Source organism: Rhamphochromis longiceps, linkage group LG22, assembly GCF_057381845.1.
Source record: "Rhamphochromis longiceps isolate RC_006_pf linkage group LG22, R_longiceps_female_GT1.1, whole genome shotgun sequence".
In the NCBI taxonomy this organism is placed as follows: domain Eukaryota; kingdom Metazoa; phylum Chordata; class Actinopteri; order Cichliformes; family Cichlidae; genus Rhamphochromis; species Rhamphochromis longiceps.
This window is the reverse complement of record NC_140577.1, coordinates 26,096,131-26,123,227: the sequence shown is the minus strand read 5'-3', so window position 1 is coordinate 26,123,227 and position 27,097 is coordinate 26,096,131. Positions and strand designations below refer to the sequence as shown.

At 41.3% G+C, this 27,097-nt stretch overlaps 1 protein-coding gene across 2 annotated transcripts; it reads right to left on the bottom strand.

Moving 5' to 3' along the window:
- Window positions 1–21,989: 21,989 nt before the first annotated feature.
- Window positions 21,990–26,229, bottom strand: LOC146644207 (uncharacterized). Of its 2 annotated transcripts, none has more exons than XM_085395117.1 (2): window positions 25,842–26,229; window positions 21,990–23,780 (listed from the first exon to the last, which is right to left on the bottom strand). In XM_085395117.1, the coding sequence occupies exons 1-2, from the start codon at window positions 26,227–26,229 to the stop codon at window positions 22,582–22,584; spliced, it is 1,587 nt and encodes a 528-aa protein (XP_085251243.1). In that variant the 3' UTR covers window positions 21,990–22,581. The 2 variants fall into 2 exon arrangements, with proteins under 2 accessions (XP_085251243.1, XP_085251244.1); XM_085395118.1 differs by having other exon boundaries at window positions 25,944–26,229.
- Between the last annotated feature and the right edge of the window lie 868 nt (window positions 26,230–27,097).

Here is a 27,097-nt window from a genome sequence, read left to right as displayed (position 1 = left end):
TTGGTTGACCTGGACGTCCTCGCACTTTGTTCCGCGCAGACAGGCCTCGTGTCGGAGGACATGCCGGTGTGTGAGGGTGGTCTGCGTTTGCTGTGCGACGTTTCTACGGGTTGCCCGCGACCGGTCATTCCCCTTTCGCGTTTTCGACTCTGTCCACTCCCTCTCTCATCCGAGCGTACGTACTTCAGTCAAGCTGGTCAGCGCCAGGTTCGTTTGGCCGGGCCTCCGGAAATTGATGAAGGACTGTGTGTTCCATGCCAACGTTCAAAGATTCCACAGACACACGCAGGCGCCCCTCGAACCCTTCCGCGTCCTTGGTCGGCGTTTCGACCATGTGCATGTCAATCTGGTTGGCCCTCTTCCGCAGTCGCAGGGTTTCACACACCTTTTGACTGTGGTGGATCGCACAACCAGGTGGCTGGAGGAGGAGGCGATTCTGTTCCGGGCCCCGTGCACCACTGCCTGCCTGACGCTTTTGTTCCAAAATCGTTGGACTCCTCTCAGTTTGTTTTTGTCAGGCATGATGCTCATCAACCCCCCTTGCGTACGCTTTACAATGGCCCATATAGAGTTATTAAGCCGGGCCACAAGCACTTTGTTTTGGACTTCGGTGGTCGGCAGGAGGTAGTTTCAGTTGACTGGCTTAAACCTGCGCACGTTCTGCAGGATGAGAGCGCCCTGCGCCCGCCGGTGATCCAGGAACCTATGGCAGGTTCGGCCAGAGCTAGTGGGCCCACAGCCAGTTCTCCACCTCCTCGGTTCAGCTGTTCTGGCCGTTTGCTTAAACCCCGGGCTTTGGACTAGTGGACGGTTCTACTGGGTGTTCGGGGGAGGCATGTGTGGTGGCCCACCAGAGGGCTACACTCACACCCAGGTCGGGAGGAGGGGTTCTGCTGATTTTTGGCGCAATGTGTCCAGTTGTAGTTTGGAGATGAATAACGTCGGAATGGAAAGATACAGCTCCTGTGTCGTCTGTACCATACCTTCACAAGGTAAACAAGTCCCAGAGCAGTTCTGGGGACTGGCAGTAGCCCATGGCAGGGAAGAAAGAGTTTGGGAGGCTGACCGGGTTGCCCACAGGGACAAAACAGTTCAAGGAGGTAAATAAGTACAATTTTATTTTTATTACACCTCTTGAAAGATCACAAAGTGCTTCACAACAAAATAGCAGAGCATTAACAAGAAAAAAAAAGTTCACTGATCCATGTAGAGCTCTAAACGTCAGAACCACAATCTTGAAATAGACTTTAAATTCAATGTCGAGTCAGTGCAGCTGGAACACCAATGGTGTGACATTCAATTCAATTCAATTTTATTTATATAGCACCAAATCACAACAAAAGTCGCCTCAAGGCGCTTCATAGATACAGAGAAAAATCCAACAATCATATGACCTATGAGCAAGCACTTTGGCAACAGTGGGAAGGAAAAACTCCCTTTTAACAGGAAGAAACCTCCGGCAGAACCAGGCTCAGGGAGGGGCGGGGCCATCTGCTGCGACCGGTTGGGGTGAGAGAAGGAAGACAGGATAAAAGACATGCTGTGGAAGAGAGACAGAGGTTAATAACAGATGTGATTCAATGCAGAGAGGTATATTAATACATAGTGAGTGAGAAAGGTGACTGGAAAGGAAAAACTCAATGCATCATGGGAATCCCCGGCAGCCTACGTCTATTGCAGCATAACTAAGGGAGGATTCAGGGTCACCTGGTCCAGCCCTAACTATATGCTTTTGCAAAAAGGAAAGTTTTAAGCCTAATCTTGAAAGTAGAGATAGTGTCTGTCTCCTGAATCCAAACTGGAAGCTGGTTCCACAGAAGAGGGGCCTGAAAACCAAAGGCTCTCCCTCATATTCTACTTTTAAATACTCTAGGAACAACAAGTAGGCCTGCAGAGGATATTTCTACAGGATATTTCTAAATGAGAGTACTTAGTATTTAGTACTTAGAGTAATTTAATTAGAATCCTCACAGCTCCATTCTGAACAACCTGCAGACATTCCAGGGTTTTTTTCCTTTAGACAAATTAACAGTGAATTACAGTAACCCAAACATGATAAAATAAATGTATGAAAAACAACCAATCAGTTCAGAGCCTAACACAATGGAACTTAAGTTGGCAATATTTCAATATCTACCAGAGATTTGACATGAGCATCAAAAGTGAGAGTGCAGTTTCCCCAAGGCTCCTGATGGACAATTTAGCAAATGTCGCAAGAGGACCAGAAGCTTTCATTACCCCAGGCACAAATCTATCAGGGGCTCAAACAACAAATTCAGTTTTTTTCTTCATTAAGTTTGAGAAAGTTGTCAGTCATCCAGCCTTTAATAGAGTCTAAGCACCCATTCAAGATCTGCAGCTTAGAATTATCCTAGGGGTTAAAAGACATACCTAATTGAATGTCATCTGCATAGCAGTGTTAGCAAATGTCCTTAAATATCCTCATAGTGGCCTGAGGAGGGAGGAGATATAATAGAAACGATGAAGCCCCAATACAAAACCTTGGCTAAGAGAAGAGGCTGGGGACCTGTACTTAGAAACAACTACAGAAAAACACAGTTCAAACAGACATGATGTGAGCCACTTCAAAGCAGATACATCCAATATTTCAATCTATCAAGCAAAATGTGGTGGTCAACAGTATCAAAAGCACAGATAAGGTCCAACATCTGCAAAACAGAACATTTTCCTACATGTTTTTGTATCAAAATGTCACTAGACACTCTAAGAAGCGCAGCTTTAGTAGTATAAGCTCTATGAAAGCCAGATTGAAATTTGTCAAGTGTACTGTAGTTTGTCCAAGTCAAATACTATAAGCTGTAAGGTGTTTAGCGAATACCTTTTCTAAAATCTTAGCAAGAAGCCAGTAGAGCAGGCAAAACAGTTCAGGGGGAACATGGGAAGCCAGTAAACCCGAACCATTGGCCAGCATTGGTGGAGAAAGAAGCCATCTGGTTGAAAAGGAGGTGGAAGGTGGATGAAGAGACTCTCAAGGGTCAAAATGAAGGGTGACAGGACTGGTTGGGATCTAGGTCCACACATTTGGGAAGCTCAAGTAGCTCGGGATCGATAGGGTTATGGTTCAGGGTCAGGCAGCTCAGGACCTAGGGGCTCTGGCTTGGATTGGACAGGACCCATTCATGCAGTCTGGGATTCAGCTGGCCTTTCAAAAGTTTTTTTTGGTTTTTTGAAGATGCAGAATTCTCTTGTCCCGTTGTCCAATTGTTCTGAACTTCCTAAAGTCACTTCACTGAATATAAAGTCAGAATTACTTCCATTCCAACCTGTTCAACAAAGGACATCAGGGGCAAGAACATTGACTGACAAACTTGCTCAGAAGGTGAAAACTGACAAAATATAAACTCACCGTCAATTGCCCTTCATCTGGAGCTCCATGCCTCATCAAGAACACCATTGGTAATACACTACACCGTAATGTATTGAAATCTTTCAGCTCAAGGTTACCCTATACAGGGAGGCACATGTATAGAACCATCTTAGGTTTACCAATGAACATTTAAATAACTCAGAGGCAACTTGGGATAGTGCTCTTGTCAGATGAAACCAAAATTGATCTCTTTGGCATCAACTTGTCTCATCATGTTTGGAAGAAGAGGAACGCTGAGTATGACCCCAAACACACCATCCCCACAGTCAAGCATAGAGGTGGAAATATTATGCTTTCTGGCTGTTTTGTTGTTGTTGTTGTTGTTGTTGCTAAGGCTGCAGGACAATTACACTGAAGGGCAAATGTACAAAGGGCCATGTACCAAAAAACATTTAACCTCTTAAGAGGTATGCAACCCTCCATGACTTCAAGTTTTTTATACAAATATCGACATGTGTGGTATCCACAGAAACTTTAGAATCCCAGCTAAAATGCTAAACCATTTCGATAACAACTAAACACAGTGAAAACAAGTGATGATTAAAAGAGCAGTTATGTAATTGCGCAAAAGTCCGCTAAACACACACAACCGAGCTACGAACTCTACCGCCTTCATGTAACTGGTTAAACAAAGTAAAATGGTAAAATGGTAAATGGCCTGTATTTATATAGCGCTTTACTAGTCCCTAAGGACCCCAAAGCGCTTTACATAGCCAGTCATCCACCCATTCACACACACATTCACACACTGGTGATGGCAAGCTACATTGTAGCCACAGCCACCCTGGGGCGCACTGACAGAGGCGAGGCTGCCGGACACTGGCGCCACCGGGCCCTCTGACCACCACCAGTAGGCAATGGGTGAAGTGTCTTGCCCAATAATAATAATAATAATAATGGATTGGATTTATATAGCGCTTTTCAAGGCACCCAAAGCGCTTTACAATGCCACTATTCATTCACTCTCGCATTCACACACTGGTGGAGGCAGCTACAGTTGTAGCCACAGCTGCCCTGGGGCAGACTGACAGAAGCGAGGCTGCCATATCGCGCCATCGGCCCCTCTGGCCGGGTGCAGGGATTACGGATATCGGATTCATATCGGTATCGGCAGATATCCAAATTTATGATATCGGTATCGGTATTGGACATAAAAAAGTGGTATCGTGCCATCTCTAGTAGATAGTAGATGTAGCTTCTGATAATTGCCTCACTAACACCATGCATCTGAGCCACAATTGCCATTTTCAGCCCAGTTACGCCACCTGTCGTAAATTTAGGGCCATGTGGGGTTTTCGCTTTGCAACTTGTGATTGGTGGAACTGACGTGAACGCGGCATCATTATCGTGATTCTATTGGCTCAAATGATTAAAAAGCGGTGTCAATCTTGCAAATCGGCCAATAGAAGCCAATTCATTGATTCATTATTTTGGGCATTCAAACGAAATTAAATATTTTCTTCTGTTTACTTCCTAATAATTCAGCTGACACATGGTCTCTAGAGTGTGCCAAAATTGGACAAACTGCACAACGCCTGAATATTTATTAATTATTATTATTATTATCTATGTGCAATAACTCAACTGTATATACACAACACTATTTATTACATATTACTTTTTTTTTAAACCGGCTTGTATATCTGTACATTTTATATATATATTTCTTTTTCCCTATGTTAATACTGTCCATATGTATATAGCGCTGCAGAACTGTACCCCCTCCCCCCCCAGCATGTTTACACTGAGTAGGAGATGCTCTGTATCTCATTGTACAACTGTATAGTGACAATAAAGGCATTCTATTCTATTAAATGTAATAATAATAATAATAATAATAATGGATACTTTATTGATCCCCATGGGGAAATTACTTGTTTTTCTCTGCATTTGACCCATTCACTCTGTGAAGCAGTGGGCAGCCCACTAAGCAGGCGCCCGGGGAGCAGTGTGTAGGGACGGTACCTTGCTCAGGGGTACCTCAGGGTAGCCGTTAAGTGGATTCGAACCGCCGACCTTCCGATCATGGGGCGACCACTTTACCTACTGAGCTATCCCTGTACAGTCATTTTTCACTGTTTCACATTAGAAGCATAAATCTTTGCACGGAGGATGTTTATATGTTGATTACTGATTTTTTGAATTAAAATCTGAACTAAAGCATATTTTTAAAGGGGTTATATGCTAAAAAGTAAAAACAATTGGAGGAAAAAATTGACTTACTTTTTCTGTGTTCCAGCTTATTCACTTTGACACACATCTGCTGCAATATTTACACCTCTGATGAAATCTCACAAGTGTTAGTTTATTTTAATACCGAGATTGTTTACACAGTGTTTGTTTTTGCAGAGAAATACTCCATTCATTTTGGGCATGTCATGTTCGAGCATGGAGCTCAGAAAGCCCTTTTGGTAGTAACAGATTAAGAAAACCTATTTCCTTTAGCCAGAACACTGACGATTGATCTTAAATCGGCCTTCAATACAACAAAGGAGTGGCTAATGAAAAACTGAGGTCATGGAATGGCCTAGCTAGTCTCAATCTTACTGCTATGTATCCTGATATGTATGCAAACCTGGTAACAAGAAATGTTTCACAGATGTGCTTGCTAACAAGGGTTTCTCCACCAAATACTAAGCCATGTTTTGCTTAATGATCAAATACTAATTTCACTCAATGACTTGTAAATCAATTTATAACTGTTATATAATCTGTTTTTTTATTTGGTTGATATTCTGTCTGTTATAATTAGAGACTGTTATTTTTTCTTAAATGTGTAATATCTATTCAACTATTTGCTGGCAAGTGTTGGTGTAGAAAAAGGTGAACCTAATTCAGAACAGGAAACAGGTGTAAGGCACCATAGTGGTACTTTAATTCAGCTTGCAAGGCTTACATTTTAATAGATTAGCAAAATATTATGTGCAGCTGCTTTACGGTGTGTTCACACCGAACGCGATGGACGCGAATAAAACGCCCCAAACGCCCCTAATTTGACGCGTGTACATTCGCGTCTCAACGCGTGTCCAAGAAAAATCCATCGCGCGTCAATATTTTGACGCGCGTGAACCGGAAATGTGGGAGGAATGTGGGAGGGAGTTGTGCCAGACCGGTATCTTTGCAAGATGGCAGCTATCGAGCTAGCGCTTGAAGAGAGAGTCTCCCTTCTCTATGTACTGTGGAGAGCAGAGTAGCGGCGTAAAGGACATCCTTGCCGTACCTGGGTCCATCAGGTCCTCCAGAGGCATGAGCAGTTTGGTGAGTTTCACCACTTGCTCCAGGAGCTGCGCCTGGATGACGGCCGATTCCAGCGCTATCACCGTCATTCACTCGGCCAGTTTGAGGACCTGCTTTCCCTCGTCGGTCCCAGCATCGCCCGCCTAGACACCAACTACAGACGCTCAATCCCACCTGCAGAGCGCCTGTCCGTCTGCCTGAGGTTAGTAAAACTATTTAATACGGTAGTCCTTTATTGATATCTGTGCTAATATGCTAATCCATCCAGTTATACACTGCTAACATGGATGTGCTATGCTAACAGTGAATGCTGTCGGTGTTTACTGAAAGCAAACTGTGGTACAGAGACGATTCTTTATAATATTTCTAGTGATACTCAGAAGGTCTCATCAAGTCCCGATTTAATTCGATTTATGCTGTTATCAGTGTTTGAATGATAGCATGGCTGTGGTGTCACATCAATGTATGCGCTCGGTGTTTGCTGATATCAAACTGTAGCATTAGGACCACTGAGTTAACCTTTGTAGTGATACTCACTCCTTTTTATTTAGACCTGGTTTAATTCTGGGATAGTTGAATATTTGTATATAATCCCTGCAGCTGTCAGACTCTATAGCAGGGGTCACCAGCCTTTATTAAAACAGAGTTAGATAAAACTGTGAACAGTTTGGTTCATCTCTAGTTACATGGTTCTATCTTGATAAGTTGTCTTATCACAGATTAATTTTTCAAAAATATTAATGATTTAAGCAAGGAAAGGGCTACATGTCAACATACAACTCTTTATTTCTATTAATGTCTCACTTCATTCCTACCTGATTGACATGTTTAGGAATTATGAGTGATTGGCTCACTGTAGTTGTGAAAGTTGCTACCAATCAAATTATGATATGTTAAAGTTAAAACAAAACACAACTGTTTTAGATATTATCTAATATACATTTTGTAATTATCCTTATAATTACAAAATGTTTTATGTAAGATTTAAGTTTTGTGATTTATATCTGACATCACAAAAGTATTTTGGAATTTGAATAATGTATTTTGTAACTGCAGTACACATAATACTGATTTTGAACAATTTTGTCCAGGTTCCTTGTCACCGGGGACTCCTTCAGGACCATCGCGTTCAGTTTCAGAGTCGGTGTGTCCACGGTGAGCCAGATCACCCCCCAGGCAGCGACGTCCATCTGGGACTGTCTAGTGGACGACTTCATGGCTGTGCCTTCACCTGGAGACTGGCGCTCCATCACAGAGGGATTCCAGGAGCGCTGGAACTTTCCTCTGTGCTGTGCAGCTCTGGATGGGAAGCACGTCCAGACAAAGGCACCCCATATATCATATAGGAGACACACACATTGATATACACTAAATATTCATTTCATTTCTTTTTTGTGGTGCCCAAATTGATGCACCTGCTTGATTTTGTTTAAACAATTATTGCACACTTTCTGTAAATCCAGTAAACTTCTTTTCACTTCTCAAATATCACTGTGTGTGTCTCCTGTATGATATTTAACTGACATTTTTTATTGTAACAACCAACGATTTATACAGGAAAATGATGTCTATTAACAAGGTTGCCCAAACCTTTGCATCCCACTGTATCAGTATATTTTGTCATTAGTATAATATGAAATAAATTCTACATGTGTCAAGTTGTGTGCCAACATTTGCTGTGTAGTAGAACTGAGACATTAGTCATTATAAACATTTATTTGAAATAATATTAAAATTCTCAAACAGAAAAATATTAAACATAAATATATAAAATATAAGAATTTACAGAGAGACAGGAATAAAAAGGACCAGCTGCTCTCCAGAGCAGGAACAAGGCTGAGGAGGAAATGCTCCATTGGAGACTGGTGTGGCCTCTTCAGGGACTCCAGGATGGCCAGCTCCACCGCCGATGGACCGTCCTGGGACCCGTCCCTCATCTGCCTCGGAGCCGTCCTCCTCTGTGGGCCTGTAAAACAGCACAAAACAAAGAAATGAGAAGGCTGCTACTAGATTTTAATTTCAACATTGAAAAAAAAAAAAAACAATAACAGGATATAATCAGATTGGTTGTAGATATTTAGTAAAGGTGATCACAAGGGAATCCCACCGACTAAAAAGGTATCAGTGCTTGCTGTACATATCTGTGGGTGCAGCAGCAGGAGCTCAGGGACTGGGGAGCCAGGAGAAGCAACAGGGGATGCTCTGCTGCAGAATCAGTTGGTTCTATCAATACAGTATTAAATGTTAACAGGTTGGATATAATAATCGTAGAGTAGACAGTGGTCCCTCATTTATTGCAGGGGTTCTCAGAATAACTAGCCCCTGGTCACAGTTCTCACAATTGATTCTCAAAGTGCAAACCTTTGTAGATTGCAAAACGTAAAAGTATTATTATGCCGCGGTTTGTCTTCATCTGCCTGCCACTTTCGTGCGCCTTTTCCCCTCGCGGTGCAGGTGTCTATTTCCGAATGAGGCTCATAGTTATGGGTGTTTTTGTGCTGTTTTTTCTATTGGACGCGATGGTTATCAAAACCAAACTTGATAAATTTGGCAAGCGCAGGAGATTTGTCAATCAGGCTGCAGAATGCAATGCTGTACTGTGCAATAAAAAATCAGCGAAAAAGCAAAGCAGTGACGGATGAACAGCGGGACCACTGTGTGCTGTTTATTAATAAACAATAAAATATATTCCTAAATGACAACATGCATAAAAGCAGAACGGTATTTGTACGTCAGTGGGAAAATAGCGGTGGCTTGCTAGCTTTTGTGCGGCTTCCCCGGGTCAGTGAAAACTTTCAAAAGAGAAATGAATGAACTTACCAGGTTGCCCGATCTCTTCACATATCTTCCTCCAAGCTCGGTCCTTTTTATTCCTGTCTCGGTACTGAAAGCAGCTGGTGTTGTACAGCTCCGAGTTGTTTGCTACCGCATTGATTAGCCTTCCCCTCCATTGAAGTATGAAAGGCTTTGGCTGGATCTGCCCCTTTGACCTAGGTAACAGCCACGTCACCAGGCTCCTGATTGGTTGTCGCGGCGCGATTTGACGCTGGAGTTCAGATTTTTCCAACTCGAGCGGTAGACGCGAAACGCGCGTATGCACAAAATGCAACACAAAAACTCACGCGCGTGGTTTTATTCGCGAGTCAAACGCGCCAGACGCGCTACACTGACGCGCGTTTCACGCGTTTTGGCGTTTTCGCGACGCAAATCTGCTTCCGAATTTTCGCGGGACCCGCAATCGCGCGTCATCGCGCCTTTCCATTGACTTTACATGTAAACCTGACGCTCTATTCGCGTCCATCGCGTTCGGTGTGAACACACCGTAACTGTCTCAATGTCTGCAACAGAAGGATATAATCAAGGCTTCAAACCTCAGACTGTTAAGGTTGTTCCAATCACGTTGGACAACTTGGAAGGTTCTGCGGTAACAAAAGCATTTCGTGCTGAACATTCCCTCTCTTCTTGTATTTGCAGCTACATCTTCATGACTCTAGCTAAATGAAAGTCTAGAGTTAAGTGTTGATGGGTGAATGATTGGTTGGTGAACTAACTAAATAAAATTGGACTAATTTCAACAATTTCACTTGAATGAGAGTGCCATCTATGTTCACGATTGCCTGTTGCTGTTGTTTTAAAGACAACTAGCATTACCTGTTTAGCAAGCAACAGAACTATTTCTTCTTCACCTGGTGGTGTGTAACAGACAGTACCTTGGGGACTTAATTTCAATATACAAGTCGAGCTCTCTTCCTGACACCCAGCGTGTAAACAACAGCCTTTTATTGACAGAGCATGAAAAACAACTAGTCAAAAAGACAAGTGATGTGATGCAGTCCCCTCTCTACTCCCTCAGCTGAGAGGCAGCGGGGGGGGGTTGTAAGAATGACTGGCTAAAAATACAACCTCCCTGTGCCTTTCCAAGGTCACTCTGTCATTTTGATTTGATTGGACCACAGCAGTCACAGCTATCCTCCTTTTGAGCTCCACTAACAAGCATGACATTCTCTGCCAGTGATTGCTCAAGCATCTCCCATATCTGAAGCATGTATTATGTTCTTAGATTAATTTTGCTTCCTTTTCAGAACCATGATAAATATCATTTGTTTACCAGTTAAATTAGACAATCAAGGTCTTAGATTATCAGCGGAGCACTGTAGACTCTATTCCACATTTTAGTATTATGTCAACTCATTCAGAGATTTTTTTTCTCTCTGTTTAGATTTTCTACAGTTTGAAACAAAACACAGAACATAAAACATAGGATGAAATAAACATTAAGGACTTTTCATTAGGGGACAGCATCTTCATGGGTGTCAAATATTCATTGGTGGATTTTGTTCCCTTTTTAGGAGTTTGATTCTGGTCGCGTTTTCTTATCATACACATGAAATATTAAAAAATGGAATATATACACATTAAGGCATGGACTCCACTAGACCCCTGAAGGTGTGTTGTAAAATCTGGTACCAAGAGGTTAGTGTTACGTTCCCCTAAAAGGGTCCAGGCGATGAGGGAAAGTAACAAAAAGTGTCCGGGTCGGGAAAAGGAGACAGAGAAGCAAAATGGTTAAATTAAAGAGTTATTAAAGGTCAACTGAAAGAGACGGACAAGCCGTGATCACCATTTAAAGAAACAAAACAAAACTCAAGCGTCGGTCAGTAAACTGAAAAGTAAGTCAGAAAAGGGTTAGTAACCAAGCACACTCCTCTCCACCAAGCAGGAGCAAACAATCACAAAATACAGCTCACTAGCTACTAGCTACTAGCTGCTAGCTGCAACCACCAAACACTCACACAGCTCACTAGCTACAAACACACAGCTCACTAGCTGCATGGCACTCTGGCACCAGAGGTCACCTTTCTCTGCCCTTAAATACTTTTAATTGCTGATCGGAGTCAGCTGTACAAAAGAAAAAGGTGGCACCTAAGGCAAGACAGATGGTAGGGCATGCCCACACAAGCAACTTCAGGAAGAGGCCCTGCTGGGGCCGTAACAACAGATCCTTTAAGTTGAGAGGTGAAGACTCCATGGATCAAAGTAAGGCTCGCTTGAACTGAGATCTGAGGAGTTGGGAGGCCTAGTCAAACACGTCAAGCTCATGGTTGTGTTCCTTAAACCATTCCTGAACCGTTTTTGATTTGTGGTAGTGTGTATTATCCGGCTGAAAGAGGCCACAGCCATCATGGAATACCTTTTCCATGAAAGGATGGACGTGGTGCGCAACAATGCTTACGTTAGGTGCTATGTGTCAAAGTAACATCCACATGGATGGCAGGGCCCAAAGTTTCCCTACAGAAAGAACAATAACACTGCCTCCACTGACTTGCTTTCTTCCCATAGTGTATCTAGGTGTTTCCCAGGTAAACAACGAACATGCACCCAACCATCCACATGTGCACATTGTGGGTTCTTTTGGCAATGGATAGGGCTCAGTTTGGCACCCTGACTGTGTCTATGCAGTCCCATACAGACAACAAATTATGATGCACTGTATATTCTGACACCTTTTTATATTCTGACACCAGCACAACATTTTTGGGCAATTTTGAGCTCATCTATCGGATGGGACCACATGGGCCAGCCTTCACTCCCCACATGCATCAGTTAGCTTTGCCGCTCATAACCCTGCTGCTAGTTTAGTGATGTTGCCTTGCTTGTGCCACTTTTGATAGATACTGACCACTGAAGTTTACCCCACAAGATCTGTAGTTTTAGAGCTGCTCTGACCCAGCCGTCTAGCCGTCACAATTTAGCCCTTGTCAAATTCCCTCAAATCCTTATGTTTGCCCATTTTTCCTGCTTCTAACACATCAACTGTGATGACAAAATGTTCACTTGTTCCCTAATATATTGAAACCACTAACAGGTGCCATGATGAAGAGATAATCAGTGTTATTCAGTTAACCAGTTTCATGCACTAAAAGCTAAAAACAGACTAAGCTTGAATCTGTTCTTTCTTATCCTTCTCTCATTGTTCGGAACCTCTTATATGATGGCTTTTTCCCTGTGCCTCTGAGATTATTACTTGATTGTTGGAATCAATAGCAACAAGAATTTAGAGTTGTACTGTGATATCCATATTGCAGTTGTGTCTGATTACTGGCAACCATGGTTACTGCTATGTACCATGAATGTAGACAGGATGTTTTAGTGAGTGAAAATGTGAAAATGTGTTTAGAGTTCTGGAGAATGCAGAAAGGTTTACATTTTGCCTGAATAGGTGCATGTTATTATTAGGAAATATATTAGTGTCCATGCTTAGTTACACAAAGATATAACGTTTTGTGACTTCGACAACTCTGGCTTTAGTCTCAAGATGCCCCACTATTCCATTGATCTTGCGTTGTGTTACATCCGTTAGTTTTATTGTGCTGAAGTAATGCTGGCAACCAGACATAAGGCGTTTTCATCTACTTTTTTAGTCCATATTATGACGACAGCCACTCTGCACTAAAGTCAAATTATGGTCTATCACCACTTTCGAATATTAGATCAGTCCAGATCAGTCAAACTGGAAAATTTAAAGAACGTTGAAAGTTTTGCAAAGATAGCTGTAATTTTTTTTAATGTTGTTTGAGTAAAGTGCTGTTTGGCATGATGGGAAAAAATTTGCGTCTAGACAGTTGCAATATTTTAGAGGCCTTAGGGGGCTTAGGATTGCCTATGTCCGTGCCTGATAATAAGCTTGTGTAAAAGTCTTTCACAATTTATTTGTACTATGTTCTAAAGAAAGTACAAGCTGCTGAACACCAGATTGTTAAAACATGTCAGTAATATCACTATAATATAGACTTGCAGAGGCCTTGGGCAACATGTTGATGCAGTGTTCAGCAAACAAACAAGGTTCTTCATTAAAACCTCATCTGAGGCATTTCTGTGTGGAGTTTGTATCTTTTTCCTGTGCTTGCATGGGTTTTCTCTTGGTTCCCCAGAGTCCTTCCACGCTTCATACTGCTCTTTCTAAATCTGCTGTAGGTGAGGATGTAAGAGTGGTTGTCTATTTCCCTGTGTGTTAGCCCTGTGGCCGAAGGTAACAGTCTGCCCAGTCTACCCTTGGATTGGCTTGTGACAGCTGGAGTAGACTCTGGCTCTCCTGTAACCCTAAGCTGGATAAGTTAAGAAATCCAAAGAAATGACTTGGTTTGGAAAGCTCCTTCTGTCTTTCCAAGGACTCTGAAAGCTTATTCAAGCACACAAAAAGCAATTATTAAGACAAAACGAGCTCTCATTGGGACCCTCCTTGCAAAGAAAGATCATTACTGCAAAAGAGAAGTGTATTTACCAGCCTCAGAAACTAATTGTTGAAAATGTGTTATTTTATATATAACCACTTACAATAATAAAATAATAAATAGTAAAGTTAAAGTTGAAAACCATTGAAGCTGTGTGACATGAGGACAGATTTCTTTTAAGGAGCCTAATAAATGCTCTTCTAGAGATATCCTGGATGTTTGTGCACACTGGTAGTTGTTTACCTTCCAGTGCTCACTAGCTTGAGGTCATAGTCTGCCTTTTTGAACACATCATCCTTTAAATATATGACAGGTTTACTTCCCTGACTCATCGTTGCCATAAGAAGATGACTCTATTATCTCAAAGCTGTAACATTTGTAAGTTGATACAGTGGGATGAAAAAAGAAAAAAAAAACTAACAGGGAATTGAAATACAGCTTCTGCTGAGGGCTCTCACTGTGAGTCAGAAGCTTCGACTTATGGAAGATGGGGGTTGCTCAGATAGTCCTCAGGGGCATGATGCACATGTTCATTCAGGCATGTAAATTTACACCATTGGTGCAAGGGGACAAATTTGCAGGTTTCAAGAAAAAGCTGCTGTTTATGCTTTCTTTTTAAAGACTGGCCAAAGATGACAAAACCAGATATGATTTGAAAGGGTATAAACTAAAGACAAGAGGAATATATATTGCTGTTTTATGCACGTGGCATAACTCATACTTGTGTACATACACATAAACTGTCACTGCTGGCACAAAGAAACTGTTTCTCATCTCATAAAATGAGGATAAACAGCTCTAGGCACATCTTTTACAACTGCAGCATTTAAAAAGACAAAACAGAAAGTAGTAATTTACCTTTGTCTTCTATGTTTCAATTTAAAAAGCTCCATTCACTGTGTCCACAGACTGTACACGTGCATTTACGATTGCTCCTCTGTGATGACACCTGAGCCACGAGAACAAAACACAACGTGACACTTCATATGTGGGTGGGCTGGGAGGAGGGAGGCAAAGTTTCTGCATGGTAAGAAGACTTAGTCAGCCACCCCCATGCAGCTTAGCTGGCTCATAGACACTAACTCACAGCTGCTGTTGGTACTGCGTGTGGTTATGCTTGAGCTAAGTCAACCGCACAAATAAAACGTGTGAGATAACAAGAAGAAAAACAACATCCACAGATGTTTGTTGTAGGGCTAAAAGAAGAATAGAACCGGAAATGTGACATGAAACTCAAAGGGGAAGCATGCTGTGAAATATGTTAAATAGGTTGAAAAAATGAAACTTCATCTAAAATAATTGCAAAAGAAGTCCTGGATGAATTTGAATAGTACCAAGCAGGTGCCTAAATGTCTAATTCTGTTACCCCAAATATAGAAAAATAAAGCCGGAGAATTTGTGTTTTGATTGAGGCAAAGACTATTAAATTGCCACATAATATTCATTGCAGGATGTTTGTTGATTTGACCTTTGACCTGAATGGAGATTAAGATTTGAGACTGTGCCTGTTCTGAATGAACATGTGCTGCAGATAAATGGATAAGTGGGACCCTGGCAGAAGAGCACAGAGTAGGCAGATTCATGGTCAGACGACAGAAATATGTCAGCCTCCTGGCAATGTGAGGGGACACCTGGAAGTAATGTAAGCAGGCCTCCCCAGCCCACCTTCCTAACTCTGCTCTCCAATTTCTCTTTATCTCTGTGTCTCATCCTATCTCCCACCCTCTCCTTGTGACTCATCACTAGAACCTTAATCACCAATGAGTGGGCACTGCCTCCACCTTCCATGAAGCAGGAGGCTAAAATCAGGGCCAGTATTCTGTTGCCCCCTGCTGTTTATTGTGTGGCATTGCATCAACAAACACTATGCTATGAGATTTCATGTGTTCCAGTTTTCAGAGGAACAAACGAAATAATCTGAGCTTCCTGTGTGCAGTTATGTACTTAAAAGGGGCATTCAGTGGTGTACCATTGCCCAAGAATATAGTTTTATAATCGATGTGCCCTAAATCTGGCTTGGTGGTTTCTCAGTCTTCAACAGTAAACCATCTCAGTAACTGAAGATGGTTTGTCCCCTGACGCTCTTGAGTTATGCAGAAGGACAATAATCAATACACAACAGCAAAAAAAAGAAAAGTCTGATGGCAGAGCAATATTTGGGTATTACAGTTGGATCCAGAAGTATATGGACAATATAAAAAATTTTGTTATTTTGCCAATGAACGTCATCACAGTAAATTTTAAATTAATTTTAAATAAAATAATCAAGATGTGATTGACGTGCAGATTTCATCTCTAATTCAAGGGACAAAATACCACAAAAAATATATAACTGTCTAGAAATTACACCATTTATTATATATAGTTCCTCATTTTCAGAGGCTAAAATGTTATTGGACAAACTAATAAAGCTATACTTGGAACATGGCAAGAGTTTTAACGCCCCAAATCCCACCAATCTGACTTTGTCTGGGGTATTAGGCTCCTGGGAAGTTCTAACAAGCCTATCTCTAATATTTTTTCCTCTCCTATAGGTTATCATTGGTGGCTCTTTAAAGGTCCCCAATAAGTTTGAGTCATTTTGAAGGATATATCAATGTTTTAAAATTATTTCTTTAATGTTCCTGGTTTTTGGTGTGAAGGTTGTACAAAAGACAAGGTTAGGTTTAAGTTTTGGAGATTTCTTAGTTTCTAAATAGAAACCTGTTACTGAATTCACCTTCTGTTCAGCAGATTTTAAGCAGTCCTCTTTGTAATCTCTTTCTTTAAATTTGTTCATCTCTTCTTTGCTCTCATTGTATTTCTCAGAAGTTTCACAGATATGTTTGACTCTATTCAATTGGCTTACAGGTAGGCTTTTTTTGAGGTGGCTCGGATGGAAACTTGCAGCATGAAGTAATGTATTCCGATCAGTGGGTTTAGAATACAAGGAGGTGGACAGAGATTTGTCTTTTTCTGTTACTTTTATGTCCAGAAAGTTCATTTCTTCAGTGTTGTAATTGAGGGTGAAACGTAAGCCTACAAAATGTCCATTTAGGAATTCTACAAACTAGTAATATAGAGACTTGTCCTTTCCAGAGTAAAAACACATCATCTATATACCGTTTCCAAGACATAATAAATGGTAAATAAGGGTTATTTTAGTGATTATATAGAATTTGTTCTTCCAGGCGACCAACAAAAAGGCAAGTAAAAATGGGGGTCATTTGGGTTCCCATTGCAGTGCCAGAGATCTGAAGGTATGGTGTGTTGTTGAAAAAGAAATAATTCCTCTGTAGGACAAAAGCAGCCAGTTTAGTTAGAAGAGAGCTAGATGGTAATTTCATAGACCTGGTATCAAGGAAATGTTCCAGGGTCTCTAGGCTTTGTTCTTGATTAATATTGGTATACAGGGATTTAATATCCAGGGTACACAATATTATATCTGGTTTGAGATCTTTGAGGAAAAGCAAAAAGTGGGAGCCATATTTTATGTAATAATTTAAGGATGGTAAAAAGTTCTTAATGTGGAAGTCTACAAAGCTTGATATTGATATTCTCTGTTAGACTACCAATTCCAGAAACAACAGGTCTGCCAGGTGGTTCCTCTAGGTTTTTATGAATATGGGGTAATATGTATAAGAAAGCCCTTAAGAGATGTTCATTAAGTAAAAATGTTTTCTCCTTCAGAGAAATCTCCCCTCTTCAAGTAACAGTTATAGTTCTTTAAAGTATTCTTTTGTAGGGTGAGATTTAAGTTTTTTTATAGAAAGTTTGATTTGTTAATTGTCCATCCATCCACTCGCTTATCCTTTTCAGGGTCGCAGGAGCCTAGCTGTCATAGGGCGAGAGGCGGGGTACACCCTGGACAGGTCGCCAGTCTGTTGCAGGGCTAACACACAAAGACAGATAACCATTCGCACACACATTCACACCTATGGGCAATTTGGATTGATCAATTAACCTATCCCCACTAACTGCATGTCTTTGGACTGTGGGAGGAAGCCGGAGAGCCCGGGGAGAACATGCAAACTCACACAGAAAGAGTTTCCAATTCCACCACCTGATGGTGGAATTGAACGCAGGACCTTCTCGCTGTGCAGCAACAGCGCTAACCACCATGCCACCATGCTGCCCTCTATGAAAAATGCCATTATATATAAGGTAAGATGAAGAGTTGTGGTGAATTGACTGACTGCATTCCCAAGACTTGTTACTCCACAGTAATATCACATTAATCTGCAATAATGTTTTTTTATACAAACATTGGGTTGAATTGAAACCATCCTAAATAGAGTCAAATATTAAGGTTGAAAGTATTAGAGTAAAAATAGTAGCATTGTACCACCGTGCTGCCTTTGTTAAACGTCTTAAATTTTAATTTTCATATTGAATTTTGTCCATTATGACTATGGCACCTCCTTTGTCGGCAGGTTTGATGACAATGATGACAATGGATTTATTCTGTTCAAGTTCTGTCAGTGCTTGTTGTTAGTCATCTGTTAGATTGTGTGAAGTAAAGGTTTTCTGTTAAATATATTTTTCAAGTTCTATGAGTCTACAGTGTGTATCTATCAAGTGGTTTATGTTCTTAGGACAAAAGCTGCTTTTAATGTAAAAGGTACTTTTGTGTACATTATTGTGGGAAGGTTCATTGTTCATAAAAAAAAATTGCATCTAACATTTCTAAAAACATTATGTAAATCTCAAAAGAGTTCAAATTGACCTACAGAAGGAGTTGGTACAAAAGAAAGACCAAGTTCAAGCACTGACAGCTGAGCAGGGGTCAAAGCAGTGTTACTCAAGTTAACAACAGCTAACTTCTTCCCAGGAATCGGGATCGGGTCCATGGACGGTTCTGTGAGTCTTTTCATTTTTCCCCACCGTGTGCATTTGGATTTGGGCCTCTTCTGGACAGTGGTTCCAGGTGGGGAAACTCCGTTTGGTCCAAGAAAGGATATATGAAGTGGTTGGGTAATTTGTGCTGTGACCTTTTCTTATTTGTGGTAGTTAAAGGAAGCCTTGGATGTGTTTTCTTAAAACAAACTTTCTGTTGCGTTTGGTGTGGTTCAGTGATCGTGGCAGCATTCATAGTTGAATTGAGTATCTTTGGACCATGGGTGTGTGAATCCCTTTTTGCATAATCTCATCTCTTAGGAATTTGGCTCTTTTGAGGTCCTTTGTTTTATTTTCATATTCCATTAGTCTTAAATCAATTTAAGAAAGAAGGTGAAGTTGTGCCAGAAATTTTTGTTGCTATCTGGAGTTATGGAAAGACTGCACTTACCTCAAACAGTGCCTGAATACAGGATAACGCACTTTGAATTGCCGATTTATTTATTTTTATTACATTTAACATCCATGATTTTGAAAGGGGAAAAAACTCTTTCAAACAACCTGGAACTTCAAAATGAAGGAATGAAGCATAGCTTTATTAAGCATTCCATATTTGTTAAAGTGCTTGTGGTTTTGTACACTTTCATGAAAACTTCAATGCAAGGATTTACAGAATTCACAAGGTGATGTCATAATTTTGATTAAAATTGCTTTAACAAGTGGAGAAAAGCTTGTTTAATAGCCTCTAGCCTCTATGGTAGGGCTGGGCAATATGAGGAAAATCTAATATTGCAATATTTTTTGGCTACATCAAAATACACAATATATATTTTCACAATATGTCTTGACCCCAGCTCCCCCGGTACCAGGAGCTGCAGTTTAACCCTCCATGAATTCAAGTTTTATATGTAAATACCAGCATATACTGGAAACACTCTCCAAAGTGCAGCTAAACCCATTTTCGGTTAGTATGTTATTTTATTTTAGTTATTTTAAAATATATATTAAAACCATTGTTGGTTTTAATCTAGTTTAAACCAAACCACTTCACTGGATTTAGCTACACTTTGGACAGTGTTTCTGGAATGCAGAAGCTAGCGAGCTGATTGGAGACCAAAAGTCAATCAGAATTTTTGCATCAAAGTCTGTGATTGATTGGTTTTGTGGCACATTTATAACGGTGTACAGAAAGAGCTGAGTGCAGGGTGCAGAGATGTTGAGGACAGGAGCGACACACTGAGAGCAGGTCTGCAGATGTCTGTGAGCACACAGTACACAGATCTGACCACAGAATCTTTTAACAGACTTGACATGGCGGACATTTAAGACACTCCTCCTTTTCTTCCTCTTTTTTTTTTATCTTTAAATGGTTTGGGATATTATGCTTTTTTCGTTTTCTGTGAATTGGAATGGCACTTTGAGAATACATGATTTGAGAAGCTTGAAAAATCTGTTGTTTGTAAGTTAAGTGTGTCTGATACAGCATAAGATACAGTGTGCGATGATAATAAGGGGGTGTTAGGATACTAAAATGAACATGAGGCTTGATAAATCATAAAGTCAAGACTGATCAAAACAATGAAGCTATAAAGAGGAGCAGTGCACATACAGTGGTGAAGAGAGCATATATTTTATTCTGCTACCCTCATAAAAGTCAGCCTGTGTGTATCTGTCTAAATGTATTTACTGCGTACTTTCACACTAAGGAACTCTCATTATGACATCATTGCAAATTATGATGCATTGCAATGTTGAAACTGTATTTCCTGCTTGTCTCCAAGTGTTCAGTCAATACTGGCTAGACAAACCAGATCAGGTGTAATAAATCACTCCAATCGAAATGATGCAAGACTGAGCTCGATATATAATTCGATTATAAACAACTTTGTGTAACTAATACATTTGCTCTTAATAATAAAGTACTATAGAGTAAAATAGTGTTTTTATTTAAAATTAAATTATTCAATAATAAATTACTTTAGTAATGTTATAAATAAATCAATGAATAAATAAATATAAATGAATAAATAAAATGATATTTTTTTTAAAATGCAGAATTTATTCTACAACATTATTTAAGCACAGAATTCTTTATTTCAATGTATGTGGCTCTTGTGGTCCTCCATTGACCTTTGACTGAGCTCTGACCAGAAATCTCCCACTGATTTGATTCTCAGCTCAGTCCACAGCTCAGTCAGTGATACAGTAAAGGAAAACTCAGCAGGAATTATCATTTAACTATTTTTAATTTTCTGTTAAAGGTTTTCACATACGATTTTTTATGGTGGTACATCATATTAAATTAATATATATATGAATTTAACTGTAAAAAAACAAATGAAAACTGCTGCAAATCTTTGTCTGGCAAAGTAATTTAAGAAAACCAGGTTAGTGTTTCTTAGAGACACATGGGTGTTTTATCATTTTTACAAAGTGCGCAGCTCCTCGCAGGTTCATTGAAAATAAACAGGTAGTTATTCTGTAAGAGATCACTGATGGGATAATAAAGCTGAATCCATTTGTTTCTCAGTGAAATCAGCTCTAAACATTGATTTATACAGCTGTGGATATAAAAATGAGCTGGAGACCTGATTCTTCCAGAATCCTTTTCAAACCCAGACTCATGTTTCCATAAATCTGACAGAAAGTCAGTCTGAGTCTCAGAGACAGTAAATACGATTATCGTTAGATCTTCATCTTATAATATAAAGCACCTTGAGGCGACTGCTGTTGTGTTTTGGTGTTGTGGGTCCACAGAGGTTGAAACACATATATTTAATTTTTCCGATTTTAATGGATAAAAAAAGTTGGATATCATCTGCATAGCAGTGAAAATATGTGCTATCACAGGGGCAGTATCATAATTAATGAGGAACTCCTATTTACAGTCTATTAGATAGATATGATTCAAACCGCTGCAGCGCCGTACCTACCTACAGCATGCTCTGACTATAATATTCTAATAATAATAGAATATTATAGTCAACAGTATCAAACGCTGCACTGAGGTCTACCAGGACAAGCACAGAGATGAGTCCACTGTCAGAGGACATGAGAAGATAATGTATAACCTTCACTAAAGCGGTTTCTGTAGCAGGACAGCAGAGTGAAGACTTTTTTAAAGTACATGATATGTCATTTATATCACCAAGTAGAACTTGAGTCATGACTCGACTGATGATTCCTACCAAACTCTTCATTAAGTGGTTTGCAGGACGTTCTTCAGTACAAACTCAACTGATAATTTTGCGACTAAATGTTAAAACCACGAATTTTCTCTTTGGACTTCAGCCTCAATTTCAAACAATATCGCAACATTCATTTGGACAGCAGCAGATTTGTTGAGTTTAATTTTAATTAAATAATCGCAAGTTCACAACAACAGTCAACCAAAGGCGCTTTGACCCGACAATAATAAATCTGATTGTTGCACACACTACAAGTCCTGCAGTAACACTTGTGCATGCAGACATTTTTCTTGAACATTTAAAGCTGAATGTGAGAGTTTGCCGGTGAATACATTTATATGATCCACATAAATGTCCTTCCTGGTGGTTTATTAAAAGGAGCACTGCATCTGGAAAAAAGTGGATATGAGGATGTACTTTTTTGTTCACACCTGTCAGATTCATGTGAAACATATTTCCACCTGCACTTTTTAATAAATAGGACATCAAGCTTTGTAGGAGATGCATTCACAGCTCCTGGTAAAAAGACAAACTGTTACGCTCCTATCAAAACTCGCCACTTTTTATAAGCCTGTTTTGATTTGGTTGTAGAACAAAGAAACATTCTTGCTCATTGTATCCTCTTCATTGTAAATGATTGTATGTTTTATCAGTTCCATCTCCAGCAACAGCTGATCAGTCTGAGAAGGCCATTGTGCGTCACAATGTGTTTGCTGACTCATCATTTTCTACTTTTGCCTGAATGTGACTCTGCAGACCCAGGCGGATGACTCTCTGCTGTGTGCAGCTTCATGTGTCTCTTTAGATGTCCCGTAACAGTGAAACGTTTCTCACAAACAGAGCAGCTGAATGGTTTTTCTCCTGTGTGAATCCTCATGTGGATCTTCAGGCTCCCCTTTTGGGCACAGCTTTTCCCACAAATATTACAGCTGAATGGTTTCTCTCCTGTGTGGACTCTCATGTGTTTGGTTAGGTCTCCTTTTTCTGCGCAGCACTTTCCACAGTAAGGACAGCTGAAGGGTTTCTCTCCTGTGTGAACTCTCATGTGCTTCTTTAGGTCTGTTTTCTGAGCACAGCCTTTCCCACAGACAGAGCAGCTGAAAGGTTTCTCCCCTGTATGGTACTTCATGTGTCTGTTGAGATGTTCTTTAACATGAAAACTTTTATTGCACACTGAGCAGGTGAACGGTTTCTCTCCTGTGTGGATCCTCATGTGTCTGGTCATGTTTCCCCTCCCACTGAAATTTTTCCCACAGAACAAGCAGCTGTATGGTTGCTCCCCAGTGTGACATCGCATGTGTGCCGTTAAGGAGCCACTGTCTTTAAATGACTTATCACAGTCTGTGCAGGGAAATGGTCTTTCTCCTGTGTGGTCTCTTATGTGTCTGTTCAAATTTCCCTTAAGACTAAATCTTTTCCCACAATATGAGCAGGGAAATGGTCTCTCCTTGACTACAGTGCCAACATCAATGTCAGGATTTTTAACATCTCTACCTGACTGGGCTTCCTTTGTTTGTGTCCAGTCACAGTCACTGTCATCAGTTTCAGTCGAGTCCAGAGAGTTGTCTTCACTAACAGGCTGTAACAGTGGATCTGGATCTGAGTTCCTGTCTGCTTCTGGTCCTCCCTCCGAGCCTCTGCTCTCCTCAGTCCAGCAGTGATGAAGTTGTGAGGACTCAGGCTTCTCCTCATCATCTTCACTCTTCACGTGCACAGGGCTGAATGTGAACGTGGTGATTTCAGCTACCTGCAGGTCCTGAAGCTGTTCTCCTGTCTGACTGGCCCAGGCTTCTTCCTCTTCCTCTTTAATCTGTGGGGGCACTGGGTCTTCCCCCGGGTCCAGGCTGGAGCTCTTCTCCTGGTGTTCACGGGAAACTTCATCTTTGCTCCCCAACGGCTGCTGAACATCTGAAGGAAACACTGAAACAGACACAAAATGTGATCTCAGTTCTCTTTCAATCCTAGCAGAAATATGTTGTACCATCATATATGTTATAATGTCCACTACAGATTACAGATTGTTATGCAGAAGAAGCAGCTCGGGGTCAATTTGTGACACCATCATAGGCACATGACTAATTGGGATGCCAAGAGCCAGAAGCACACTTTCTTAACCCTGTACACTTAAACCTATCTCTGTTTTGGAGAAAGTAAGAGAGCAGAGGGAACAGAATGAGAATATATTTGATCTGTGTGATTATTTAACTTTACAATGTGGTGCCAAATCACATAAAGTTGACTCAGAGTGCTTTATTTTACAAAAGGTAAAGATCCTACACTGTTAAAGAGGAAATCAGGGGCTCAGGGAGGGGCGGACATCTGCCATGAACAGCTGGGTGTGAGGAGAAATCAGAATCAGAAAGACTTTATTTATCCCCAGGAGGCAATTACGATACAACAGAGCAGCATGACGTTGAAGATAAAACAAGAAAGAGAAAAGATGTGAGCACAGCCAGTGAGGACTTCGACATTTCTGGGGCAAATAACTAAATATGTAATTTGTGGCATATGTGAAATTGGATTAATAATCAGCTGCCTTTCTCAGAGTCTTTCCTTCGTGTTGTTCTGGTCAGTGCTCAGTGCAGCAGCTTATGAACCAGGTCATCGCCTGCTGCAGACTGGTCTAATGGAACTATCACCAGATGTGGTCCATCACAGAGAAGATTATCTAACTAGCTGATAGCAGGACCACAGACACTCTGTGGAAGTGCCTAGTTTATGCTCATGAACAGAGGTGTGCACCAAAAGTCAGCACTGCTTCTGAAGAAAAAATTTTAATATATTTTTTTGGCTTTATTAGATAGGTGCACAGTGAAAACTGACATAAAAGCGAAGGGAAAGACATGCGGCAAAGTGCCGCAGGTCGGACTCAAACCCGGGCCGGCCACACTCAGCCATGCGGCATAAGGTCGCCTGCTCATCCAACTGAGCTAAACTGGCACCACCTTCTGAAGGAAGTTGAAGAAAAAAATTGCAAAGAGCCAGTATAAACATAGGGCTTTGCTGATGTCACAGTTGGAGTGTAACAAAATAAGTGTTGACTGTACACACGACTGGACCAGAATTATAGATAATTAAATGTTGCTGGGTTTAACATTTGGTGCATCTATTTATCCCTGTTCTGTCTACTCTGTATGTTAATTTTCCAACTCTGGGAATAATAAAGGCTCTCTGATCTTATCTCATTTTATCTTGCCTCCTTTTTTTTCTCCTGAAATGAAAACATTATGAACTAAAAACTTTCCATGCTCGATCAGTTTATTGCTAATAACAGCTCAGGAAGACAAGAGACGCTGTCTGTTGCAGTTTGAGTGATGTACAGTCAGGTCTGTGATTTGTGGCACTCTGACACAGTTTCACCTCTGTGTACGACCAAAGTGGATGTTAAATTAGTGAAGATGTGAATAAAAGTGTAAACCTTCTGCTTGAGTTCAGGATTTTACCTGACCTGGTGCATTATCTGTGGACTAACCGAATTACAGCCATTGTCAGAAGCTCAAAATTAAATGGACAAGCATTTTCATGGCAAAGTTAGGTATGTTCTTGGGCCAGTAACAATAAGAAGTCTCACAATTTATCTTTATCGTTCATGTGGTTGGATGTGGAGTTGGAGTCACATTAGGTGGCTCTAGAGGATTTACAACAAGGTGCAAACCAGTGGTTACACTCGAGACCAGGAAGGTCAGATTAGACTTTACCAGAAAACATCAATCAAAGACGGCAGTTCATATAAGACAGTAGTGAATGTTTTATATTTCATATCTTGTCAGAGTCGGATTCACAGTGACTTTCCTGTTACTGCACTACAGTGTTTACTCTCTGAAAACTGGAAAATCTCACATTTGCTGATTGTCATTAGAGCACAACACTAAAGTGTGACAAAATACTCATCATAGAGTACCAAAATTTTGCAGAACATGAGAAAAAAAAATAAGATCGAGAGAAAAAGTGATCATTTCTTTTTCTCATCAATAATTTTACTTTGTATCTGCTGGGATGCACGCAATCTCAACTCTTGCGCGCGGACATCAGCTGACAACGCGAGCTCGGTTCGGCTGCTCTCGGCTGTTTCCGGACACTGACCTGCCGCGCGCAGCCGGACTTCGGGCTTGAGCACGGCATCGAGCAGCCTCCTCTGGCGGCAGATCTCCCGCTCTGAGCGCTCCACTCTGTCCTGGTACTCCGCCACGGTCTCCTCCAACAGTGCGACGATCTCCTCCGCGGCCGCCGTCAGCCGCTCGGTCAGCAGCGCTCTCAGCGCCGGGAGCTCGGCTGCTTCTTCTCCCTTCTCCAGCCGCAGCAGGAAGTCTTCGGCGGCGGCGCTGATCCGCTCGTGGACCGACACCCGCAGCAGCTGCACGGCGCACATTCTGCGGCTTCTCCCCACCGGGAGCCTCCGGGACAAAGAGAGCCAGTGGAAAGGTAAACACGCTGCGAGTTCCGCGTCGAGGAGCGCGGTGCGGAGAGAGCGAACAGCGCCCCTGCTGAAGCGGAGGCTGTCGGAGTCAGAGGAGAGTTGTGAGCGTGCGCCGGCGTCTCCTTGCTACTTTCTGGTTGTGCGGGACATTTTTAGCCAGAAGTAAACCGCCTGTGAGTCAGCAGATCAACTGATCAGAAAGTCATGAGAAAAAGGTTGCGCATTCAATGATGAGCAGGTGAGGCTGAGGAGCATCACATGTGGTAGAATTTATTTATTTTTAAACTACCTCATAATTTTGATCACATGTTTAGGTATTGTAGAATAGAGCATTGAAAGTAGACTGGTACACTCTGATACTAACAGACACAAACAAACAGAAGACACCGCCCCACGGATTGTGTACGGGTTGTGATAGGATGCTGTTCTATATGGCACAGCAAAGCACAGAAACTATAAGATATAAATTCCGGCAGAGCTCTCCCTCTCCTCATCTTTCTTGCTCTCTACAGGCCTGGCCAGAGAACAAGAGACAGTTGCCATGGTGAAGTGGGGAGAGTTTTCTTCCTATCACAGGGAGAAGCTCGCTGCATAAAGTGCAAGATGACCTAAGGGATGGACCCACACCAGGGGGACCAAGTTTAAACTGCAGTCTTCACCCAAACTCTCAACCAGTGATATGAATATTCTCTTTCTGTGTCTCCTAACAAAAGTGTGTTCTGCTTGGGTTCGGAGCGCTTTGTCTGTTTTGGCATATGGACCAGAGGAAGAGGCATGGCACAGTTAGTTACCTGAAATTTAAACTGCTTAATAATAAATT